At 36.0% G+C, this 12,099-nt stretch overlaps 1 protein-coding gene across 1 annotated transcript in view; it reads left to right on the forward strand.

Moving 5' to 3' along the window:
• LOC143245192 (uncharacterized) overlaps window positions 1–11,696 on the forward strand; it is a 49,148-nt gene extending 37,452 nt beyond the window's left edge. Inside the window, exons 2-4 of the mRNA XM_076491246.1 lie at window positions 1,354–1,456; window positions 7,428–7,573; window positions 10,960–11,696. Of these exons, the coding sequence (XP_076347361.1) occupies window positions 1,354–1,456; window positions 7,428–7,573; window positions 10,960–11,459 (749 nt within the window). The 3' untranslated portion in view covers window positions 11,460–11,696. The remainder of the gene's footprint in view (window positions 1–1,353; window positions 1,457–7,427; window positions 7,574–10,959) is intronic.
• Window positions 11,697–12,099: the final 403 nt, after the last annotated feature.

Raw genomic sequence — 12,099 nt, forward strand, 5'->3', positions numbered from 1 at the left:
TATTAAAAGTGTTAATACCCATACCAGTCGTCGTGAGATACGTAATGCTGTTACATTATTTATTATTACTTTACCCAAAGTTTTCTATAAGGTTTAAGAACTCAATACGTACATACATAAAACATGGTATACACCGTGAGGTGGCCAGGATGAGTTTGTAATAAGAGGTATCGGTAAAGTAGTGGCGGTAGGGGGGAGCTTTCTGTTACTTGATTTAAACATTCAACTCTTTTTGTCATTCCACGGTGTTTCACTCGATTAATTATGGTCACGAGTCAAAGTTGGAAATGACATAACTCAAGAAATGGTTCCTCATATTACACGTATGATAGCTGAGTGACTAGAAACTTCAGCTGAGTTTGTGTATTCTTGTAATAACTGACGCATCTTTTTTTCCTTGGATTCCTCCATGGAAGGTGCTATCTCCCCACGTGTTGTGTGTATGTTGCGTTGTAGGAAATTTAACATGTTTTCGTTAAGGCCTGGCATGGCCAAGCGCGTAAGGCGTGCGACTCGTAATCCGCGGGTTCGCGCCCGCGTCGCGCTAAACATGTTCGCCCTTTCAGCCGTGGGGGCGTTATCATGTTACGGTCAATCCCACTATTTGTTGGTACAAGAGTAGCCCAAGAGTTTGCGGTGGGTGGTGATGACTAGCTGCCTTCCCTCTAGTCTTACACTGCTAAATTAGGGACGGCTAGCACAGATAGCCCTCGAGTAGCTTTGTGCGAATTTCCAAAACAAACAATTTTCGTTAAAGACGTGACGCCAAATTATCACTAACTTACATAAAGATAATAAATGCTTAATGACAGCAATAATGTGGGAAGAGGAATTTTTAATCTGGTAACATGCCCCTTGTTTCAACTTATCATTCCAGAAAGTTTGGTTAATGTTGGTCCAGCGACCTAAGAGTAGTTAGATAACGGACAAACAGACAGATACACAGGTTTTTTATTTTTATGCTTTACATATAGATAGAGTCGTTATTAATATATGATAAAATTATTCGTTTTATGCGCAAATAACTTAACAGACATTTAAAGCAGAACAGAACAATATATAAAGGATTAAACTGCACTTTAAAGGAACACATAAGAAAACATGTAAACAGTTACGTACTATTTCTAATAATTAAAATACAACGTGCAATAATTAGATTTAAGATTTCACTAAAGAGCAAATGATTTTGTTTCAAACTTATTCATCCCGACATTTACAGTATTTGTTGCTTAGAAAATCTACAGATGTAAAATCGTGTAATTTGTAACAGATTTTACTGTTAAATATCATTTAATATGGTTTCAATGATTTATTTCGATATTGCTCAGTATTTATTTTCTGTACACATTTCAGGAGGATGGGTATTTGGAGATGCTTTTTGTCAGTTACAAAGTTATGTCGACGTCCTCTGTCGTCACTTGTTCTTTTGGTTGATGGCTCTCTTCAGTTTTGAAAGGTAAGAACGAATTTCATTGAAATATAAAGAGATGTATAGGTAAGCAATAAATAATTAACTAAAACTCAAATTATTGTTAGAAAAACAAGACTCTTTCTATTATTTTATAGTGAAATAAGCTGTTATCGAGTGATAATTCTATATTGTTGAACTCAACAAAATATTATTTTACCTACAAATACTTTAGAAACTTAAGACAAAAAAGAACAAACTAATAGTAATATGATAAAATTCACAAGACAATAAAAGTAAAGGTCATTGTGAATTTAGTGCCTCACAAGGATATCGAAGATATTAAATATTGCTTTATGTAATTCATTTTGCAATCACATGTTGCAAAGAAAATGTATAATTACCAAAAACTGGCAACTTTTTATTTCTAAATGGGCTTCATTTGTAATCCAACGAAACAAAACATGAAATATTTATCATAAACTGCACCTCCATCCACGCCAACTATTTAGCTATTTTTGTTAGGTTGGATACTGGGATTCGAATGCGTCTCTTATAACGCACACACGGCCTCAAAGCGCACAACAGATTTTTGTCACAAAGGTATCACCAACAGCCGATCATCTGATACACTAGCCACGTCCGCCCATTCTCGTAAAGGAACCGACTTATAAATAATTGTTTTTTTTTTATTTTCACTTGTCTCCAAGCCTCCTCACAGCTTCTCTAGGTTTATTGTGACACTTCTAATCGAGGAAAACTTTAAAATTCTCGTCTCCCACGGGCTACTCAAATTCTCACATTTAGGCGCCACTTAGAACTTGAACCAAATGGTAAAGTAAAGAAAAACTTTAGGAAAAGAAATATACTCTAACCTAGATCCTTCCTATGCTCTTTTTTGTTTCTTTTTGATTTTTTTCACTTGTAGGTAGATCATGATTTAGTGGACAATAACGAGTTTCACTGGTGACAAGAGAAGGAATGTGCTAACATTCTGTTATATCAGATTGCAGCGTAAAAAATAAAAATAATAATTAGTTTGAAAACTGAGTTAAAAAATAAAGCCGGTGTGTTGTATTTAAACTTCTGTATTCCTAATTTCGTATCGTCCCCCCAGTTAGTCAATGGTAAGCCTGTAGACTTACAACGTTAAATTACAGAGTTCATTTCTCAGCGATGAATAGAGTGCAGTTTATCATTTGTTTTACAGTAAGGAAACAACAGCAACATTTTTAATCGTACATATTTATGCCACGTTCTAACATCATCGTCCAATAACAGAAAAATTAATATACCATCCATTATGTGAAGCAATTTCCAACTAATTTGTGAGGAACTTCTGTTTGATTTAAGTTATGTTATTGATGTACCAACGTAATAAGGCACGAAAAACAGGTTTTTCTATCATTACTTTTCTTTGTAATTTTGTTTGCTTTTTTGTTTTAACGGAAAATTACATCAGGTTATGTGCTGTGTCCACCACGAGGAACTAAACCCTCGAGGCCCGGTATGACCAGATGGTTAAGGCACTCGACTCGTAATCTGTGGGTCGAGAGTTCGAATCCCTGTCGCATCAAACATGCTCGCTCTTTCAGCCGTGGGGGTGTTACAATGTGACGTTCAATCCCACTATTCGTTGGTAAAAGAGTAGTCCAAGAGTTGGGGGGTGGGGGTGACTAGCTGCCTTCCCTCTAGTCTTACACTGCAAAAAAGGGACGGCTAGCGGAGATAGCCCTCGTGTAGCTTTGCATGAAATTAAAAACAAAAACTAACTAAGTCCGCAGACCTACCACTGTACAACCGGGGAATTCTCTGTGTAGTATTTAACTTAAACATTTGAGAGCCATGATAGGTAAATAATATTCGTGTGAGGGTGTGTATGAGTATTGTGTTTTGTTCAATTAAAGCTTCCACAAAATGCGTAAACTACAAATAATGTTTGTTTTTGTTTGTTAGAACAGTGGTAAGTTTACAGGTTTACAATGCCAAAGTCAGAAGTTCGATTTTCCTCGGTAGACTCAGCTGATAATCCGATGGTTTTGCTATAAGAAAACATACACACTGGAACGTTTACTTGTGGGCTGAGAAACAGTGTTATGTCAAGCTGGAATTCCTCACAGGAAATAACATTTTGCTCAGTTTAATTTATTAAATTCTGTAGGAAGTTAGGCATAGTAAATATATTGTAGGTGGAACCACCAAGAAGTCAACCACAGACATACGTATATTTTATTATATATACTATTGTCGATACAACGTTTTAGGCAATGGCTTTCTTTAGGTATCACAGAAACGTTGTATCGACAGTATAGGTATAGATATTTGTTTATTTGTTTTTGAATTTCGCGCAAAGCTACACGAGGGTTATCTCCGCTAGCCGTCCCTAATTTAGCAGTGTAAGACTAGAGGGAAGGCAGCTAGTCATCACCACCCACCGCCAACTCTTGGGCTACTCTTTTACCAACGAATAGTGGGATTGACCATCACATTATAACGCCCCCATGGCTGAAAGGGCGAGTATGTTTGGTGCGACGGGGATTCGAACCCGCGACCCTCGGAATATGAGTCGAATGCCTTAACCCACCTGGCCATGCCAGGCCATAAGTGTAGATATACATGTATTAAGATATATATACTCTTCAAAAAAAGAAACGCAAAAGGCAAAATATGAGACAAATTGTTAACAAGTTTATTCCGGGTAGTTCTGTATGACATGTGTGAAACTTTGCACATTCACTGCTGAACATCCAAAATCTGCAAAGGCGAAGTCCACGCTCACTAGTTGAAGTTTAACGTCACTCAACGTCAATAACGAGTATGCCCCCCGTCAATAACTGCTTGGCATCTCCTGCCCATGGAAGCGATGAGATGACGAATCACATCCTGTGGAATGGCTGTCCACTCAGCCTGCAAAGCTGCTGCAAGCTGAGGTAGAGTCTGCGGTTGAGGTTGTCGCCGTCGCAGACGTCGGTCCAACTCGTCCCAAAGATGTTCGATGGGGTTTAAATCTGGTGATCTGGTGGGCCAGGGAAGAACGTTGATGTTGCGATGTTTTAAGAAGACAGTGGTGAGTCGGGCTGTGTGAGGACGGGCGTTGTCATGTTGAAAAACGTCGTTGACGTTCACCATGATGGGTTGCACATGGGGCCTAAGAATCTCGTCGACGTATCGTTGAGCCGTAAGATTCCCTCGAATGTGCAAAAGGTCTGTTCTGGCATTGTAGGCGATGGCAGCCCACATCATGACGCTGCCACCACCAAATCTGTCAACATCCTGCACACGAGGTCTGCCAGATCGTGGACGGTCACGAGTTGATCCATGTTGTTGGTGACGATTCCATAGCCTTGTGATGGTGCTTGGGTGGACATTCACAACTCTAGCAACATCTGATCGAGATTCGCCTGCTTCCAAGCGACCAATGGCGTTGCTGCGTTGCGCTTCAGTCAGTCTTGGCGTAACTGTATTGCGTGTCGGTGGCTTAACACTGAGCTATGGAAACCGAGAACTCGTCACTTTTATAGGGATTTTGCACATGTTGCACTTGCAGGACATGCAGATCTCTCAAACAAATTTATTGGACACGCATGCGTTTTGGCGAAAAATCCGACGTTTTCCTCCGTTTTCAAAGTGCACAACTTTTATTGTCATTTTGGTCTGATAATCAGTGCCTTAACACGTGTAACATCACATACTCTGAGCTTGTAACGTTATTACATACATTTCTCTTTAAAATAAAAAAAATATCCCTTTTGCGTTTCTTGTTTTGAAGAGTATATAATTACCAATATATATATGTGTGTGTGTGTGAATATATATATATATAGTGTGACTACAAATTTTTATTGTGAGACATATTTTGCTATTATATTTTATTACATTTACAGCAATTTAATTACTTTAACCAGCTTGCTAGGCTAAATTATAGTTTCAACTTAATGTGTCACTAGTTAAAGCTATTATACTTAACTTCATAAAGCTTGAACAAAGCAATGGAAGGTGCGACATAGACAGCGACCATTCGCATACACTGAATATATTTTAATAAATTAAATTATTAAATCCAAATGAAGCCAAATAAGTAAAAAACAAAATCATGAGGAAGGACTGCGGACTGCGTTAATTATAACCATAAATTTTTAAATTTTTATCTCAAGACAGTCTATGGTTATAATATAATCATCAAAAGTTCGGATTTGCTGTCTTTAACACCTTCCTTTCTCGTGATTTTGTTTGTTTACATACTTGGCTTCATTTAGATGCAATTATTTAATTTCAGTTACCAACATATATATATATATATACTTATCTGAGGTTAACTTCTTGATAATTGACCTACAACATTTTTTAATCTCTTTCAGTTTAGTAGATCTGGCATTAAAATATAGTTAATTAGTTTCATTAATATCTGGCATTCAAATAAGAAAGCAAAAAATCGGTCGTTCTATTGAATTTCTGAGGTGACGTTAACACTTTGCCATAAGCAAGTTATTTCCATTAATTGAGAACGGTTTCTCGAGCGGAAATGTGGCGTCTATAAACACGAGGGAAACTAGCAGGTTTGATACGCTTCAAATGGAAGGTAATTATTACCGAGAACAGTAATTTATTGTAAGTGTCGGGAAACAGGAGGGACAATGCAAAAAGAACGCTGAAACATGTCTGACTTAAACTTTGGTCTATAAAAAGCATAATTTATGTATAATGTTAAAATTTCAGTTAACAAGTTGGTTTATAAGTGACATTTTAAATATTATGGTTAAGTTTTCGGGTTACCTCTGCTTTTTTTCTTTTGATAATGATTTGTTTCTGAATTCGAATAATAGTAGAAATAGTCAAGATGTTATGCAGGATTAAGAACTTATACTGCTAAAAATCGAGTTTCGATGCTCAGCATACATAGCCGTTTGTGTAGACTTGTGCCTAGTAACAAACAAACAAAACTGGTAAGTCGTTCTCAAACTAATATGTATTTCAGTAAGGCTGGTACGGGTATTAACACTTTTACCAACACAAAGGAGAGAATAATGTTTCAACCTTCCGGTCATTAAAAAGTATATGATTGAGTTCTTTGAATTTCTAAGAAAGGGACTCGGTATATCCGTTTTGAATCGATATCTCTAAATAATCTCTAACCTGTGTGTTTGGAATTAAAAATCACCTTCAACGTGAAGTATCTGAATCTCAGAACAGTTTTTAAAGAAGTTCTAATGAAGACTTGTGCTATAACAGATAATGTTAAGCCTTTTGCAAGAACACATAATAATGTTAAGCCTTTTGCAAGAACACATAATAATGTTAAGCCTTTTACTAGAACACGTAATAATGTTAAGCATTTTGATATAACAAACATAGAAATAGTAAGATTTTTGCTATAACAAATACAGAAATGTAAATATTTTTGCTGTAACAGAAACAGAAATGTAAGTATTTTTCCAATAACAGATAGAGAAATTATAGATTTTTGTTATAACATAAAGATTTTTGGTATAGCGGATATATATATACTTGTCAAAATTGCTATATTACACATAGAAATGTCAACTGTTGAATTAGTTTATAAATCTCTACTCAAGCCAATTTTTAAACATCGTTATATTGTTTATATTGGAAATATTCTATAATCTGATATTAAATATGATGAATTTTAGATATTTTAGCTTCAAGTAAATTCAACATGAATTTTTATTTACAAAAAGATCACGCATACAGATAAGTCCTGTTAAAACTTTAATTTCAGTATTAATGCCCAAGCTAAAAAAAGGTTTTTCATCATGACTTATATTTCATAAAGAAATTTTTTCATTGAATACTAATGGCTGTATCAAAACATCACGAACAAAAAATCAATATTTTTATGTATTATTGTTGTATTTTGCATTTAGCTAACCCTAATTGTGAACTTTGACTAGAAAGAACGTCAACAGCATTTCAAACTGCAAATCATTTCCAATGTTTGCTAGGTTTAGCTGCTAATATTATACGATCTGTTTCTAAACATACTTAATTTCATTCTTCTCAGGTATACAAAACACCTGATGCCTCACGACCATGTTATAACATTTTCACCACTAAGTGTCAAGGTTATGATTCCGGGGACCTTTCTTCTAATCTCAGCTCAAGTATCATCACCCTTGTATGGCTGGGGTCAGTATGGATATGTTCCAGGTAAGTTCTGTGTGAAGTTTAAAAAGATATATAAATTTATTATGTTTGATATTTCATTAAGATGAAGAATATAATTAAAGTAAATTTTATTTTGGAATCATTTAAGTAAAACTTCTAACTAGATCATTTGATTTACCAAATGTAGCATTCTGTAGGGGTGTTTAATTAGTGCTAAAGTGACGCTGGTAGAATGGTGTTACAATGTGATTTCAATTCGAGTATAGAATATTCGTCTTTCAGTTTATTTAGCATAAATATACATGTTAAAGTATAAAATTTGCAAGCAGGAAACACATGTCTTACACATGGTGTAAAGAATCGCGGATTATGGAAAAAAAAACGAAAACAGACTTACAAAACGTTTTGCTCTTCAACAAGTTGTTCGATCACTGATTAGACTTACAACTCTCTTGAGTTGTTCGACACAACACTGAAAGTTTTCATAGGATGTAGCACTGTAGTACGTTGATTTCTCTTTTTCACTCATGCTTATTTTTAAAGTACAGATTTCAAGTAATGGTTAGTATAAATGAGAAAACTGTATTTTTCAAGTGTACACTTTATGCTATCTTTATGATTTTATTGCCACATTTGGTGTGAAAGGTGTACTGGCATTTACTACATATTTCAAAACAAAATAGTTTATTAAAACGTAATATATTTTTGACACTGTATTTTGCCAGTCACATTTTTTAAATTTATTGTTTGAATTTAAAAGTAATTTTCTAAATGTCTATGTAAATAAAAGAAAAACGTGTTTTCAGTCCGTGCATGGTAGTTCACATGGAAACCTAATAATCGTATTGACTAATTGTACGGTGGTGCTGTTACATTTATATGAGTGCAAAAGTAAAGAACGTTTAACATGTATTATTTTATACGAGTGCAGAGCTATGACTTTTGGAACATTTCTTTCAGAGACACTTACTTCAGTAACATGAACACACAAGAAAATATATTAAGTTAAATGTTTATGTTTCCCTGATTTATAAATAAGGCAATAACATTAAAGCTCAATACATATTCCAAGTTTAAATACGTTTTGTACGCTGAGAACTAATTTACTTGTTATATAATTTACGGCAATTAGGCATTCTCATAACTTCATTCATTTTCTATGCTCTACAACCAAAACATTGCGCGAAGGAAAATAATTGCAGGTTTCAAATGATGTATAAATGCGATTTGGTTCACAAATTTAAGTGGCCTGGCATGGCCAAGCGCGTAAGGCGTGCGACTCGTAAATTGCCCGCGTCGCGCTAAACATGCTCGCCCTCCCAGCCGTGGGGATGTATAATGTGACGGTCACTTCCATTATTCGTTGGTAGAAGAGTAGCCCAAGAGTTGGCTACTTAAATCACAAATTTAACAATTAGGCCTAAAGCTATTGGTGATAATGGACCCAATGTTTTGCTAGTACTTTAGCAAAGAGTGGATTATATAACGGAAAGAAAAAGGAAAATAATAATATAGCGACAAATGAAGATAGTTGAACTGTACACTTCTTGATAACATAATTTTAAAAATTCAATTTTAACTAATTTGTAGAGTTGTTTGTTTGTGTTGGAATTTCGCACAAAGCTACTCGAGGGCTTTTTGTGCTAGTTGTCCCTAATTTAGCAGTGTAAGACTTTAGGGAAGGCAGCTAGTCATCACCACCCACCGCTAACTCTTTGGCTACTCTTTTACCAACTAATAGTGGGATTGACCGTAACATTATAACGCCCCCACGGCTGGGAGGGCGAGCATGTTTGGCGCGACGCGGATGCGAACAGGCGACCCTCAGATTACGAGTCGTATGCCTTAACGCGCTTGGCCATGCCGGGCCTATTTGTAGAGTTGCTGTATCAAGGGGATGATCACAAAAAATATCAAAATTTTATATTACACCCATAGACAAAGTGTTTATACAGAAAATGTTGTATACGAAGATAGATGTATAAACTTTCCACGTTTTTACATTTCTATATTTTAAATCTAAATACAAGAACTCTAATTCTGCTCAGCAGGTTTTGTTTCATTTATGGCTAATAACAGTATTATTTAAAGGATTTGTATATTTAAAACATATAGATATACCCTTCTCACACATACGAGGTCTATTCAAAAAATACCCGGACTGATGTCATAAAACAAAATGTACTTTATTTAGAAGTTACAGGTCTGGGACCCCTTCAAAGTACTCTCCTCCCCAACGCACACACTTATCCCAACGGTGTTTCCACTTGTTGAAACAGTCCTGGTACGCTTCTTTTGTAATGTCCTCCAGCTCCTTCGTCGCATTTGCCTTAATCTCGGGAATCTCAGATCTTCTTCCTTTCAAGGGTCTTTTGAGTTTGGGGAACAAGAAAAAATCGCAAGGAGCAAGGTCAGGTGAGTAAGGGGGGTGGGGAAGAACAGTGATCGAGTGTTTGGCCAAAAACTCACGAGTTCTGAGGGCTGAATTTCGCAGCAACGCGGTGCATCTTCAAAATCTCGTAACAAAATCCAACTGATATCCCACACTCTTCAGCAAGCTCCCTGACAGTCAGACGTCGATTTGCCCGCACCAGGGTGTTGATTTTGTCGACGTGTGGGTCGTCAGTTGACGTGGAAGAACGTCCAGGACGCTCATCATCTTTAATGGACTGTCGACCATCCTTAAAACGTTCATGCCACTTGAAACATGCCGTACGTTTCATAGCAACATCACCGTAAGCCGTGTTAAGCATAGCAAAAGTTTCAGTCGCAGATTTTCCAAGTTTAACACAAAATTTCACAGCAAGTCTTGCTCCTTCAGATCATTCATTCTGAAATCCGCCAAACGAAAAAATCGCACTTCACTTAAAACTGCGTAGCTAACACACAAATGAAGATATCTGCAATCGGGAAATGGCGTCGTAATCAGCTGATCTGTGCAAACCTAGCGACACCAAGCGGATTCCCCTGGAACCAACTGGAGCCGCGCAATTCAAACAGTCCGCGTATTTTTTGAACAGCCCTCGTACACACATTGATAACACTGCAGATGTGACCAAATCTTTGGACTTTGACTTAAAAATGGCGCAGTACTCCCTTCGTATACGAGAGATCGAGGACACAATTTCGTATATATTCATTTATTTAAATTTTTGCTTTTCATAACTGTTTCAGCAGTCGGATACTTTTGGTACGAACATCGTACACAAAATACAAGTTTATCCTCTAATATATATTATAAGACAAACTCTTTCCTCTTACAGTTGAGTACTTCACTCACGACTTCGACAGTAATCCTTTCTTGAAATGTTTTTATGGGTGAAGTAACATTCTTCAGGTTCTAACTTACCATATCAATTAACTGTATTTTTAGATGTATTAAAACATTAATTCATAGTTTGTGTACGGTGATCTTTTGTTTGTTTCAGAATATGGAGTTTGTGATCTCCTTTTGTCTTCGGCTCATTGTTGCTCCTACATGACCTACACGTGGATCGTATTGATATTTCCACCTGTCTGCGTTTTGGGATTCTGTTTGGGAAAATTGATTCGTCGATCAAAAGCTTATTTTTCTCACGACGACAATATCTACATGCGTGGTCTACTGCGTGAAAAATCCAGGATCTTAGAAGAAGACAAAGAAATAAAAACAATAGTTCTCTCAGGCCTACTCTCTGTTGTTCTCATCCTTCCAACATGGGTACTTGCAATTTTCGAGAGCTGCGAAGTCGTCAGTAAGATTTATTCTGGATTTATACTTGTAGGATACCTCCTAGAGGTGTTAAGCGGGCTGATTTTACCAGTCGTCTGTGTGCTGTATCATTCAAAGATTCGAGAAACGATTATGATTCTGTTGAGGAATGACAGATGTTGCCCTGTTTTAAGATCAAGCAACAGTAGAGAACAAACAGTAGCAACTGTCCTGTGATAAACACAAAACAACAGCCTTTAAATACCACCCAACCAAATATCATTTCTAAAATATGTTTACATTAAGAAATAGTAAATGCATATATCTCGGTGGTTTATGAAAACACTTATTTTAATTTTGTACAGGTAATCCGAATGAATTTAGGCTACCTAATGGTTTATATCGTTAAACATCACAGTTAGCCTGAAATTGGCCATTTTCTTTTCTGTATTTGTAAAAACTAAAAAAAAATAATAAAAAATAACGACACGAATGTATAAGTATATAAAATATTTATTAAAATGATTTAGATTATTTCTGAAAAGATGAATGGCGAAAATAATGTTTTAACTTCGGTGATGTGCTACGTAATTCTGCGTTGTGTATCATATGTATTTTGGGTATTAGTTTAGAAATGTGTGATGTATAATTGTTATTCAGGTTGTTAAAGATGCCCATCATTTTTGTCGAAACCCGTTGTTAGTCCAACGTTGTTAGGGTTCTTTTTTCAAGCTACTATTTTAACATTACTGAGACATTAGTAACATTACATCTGTTCACAGTAATTTTTTATTGTGTGTGTGTGCATGTATGTGTGTAATTAATATTCTTGACAGAAGTAATTCTGAAGTTTGCTTTCAGTTTGTTTTATAGTTGT

This window comes from Tachypleus tridentatus, chromosome 2, assembly GCF_004210375.1.
Source record: "Tachypleus tridentatus isolate NWPU-2018 chromosome 2, ASM421037v1, whole genome shotgun sequence".
Taxonomy (NCBI): domain Eukaryota; kingdom Metazoa; phylum Arthropoda; class Merostomata; order Xiphosura; family Limulidae; genus Tachypleus; species Tachypleus tridentatus.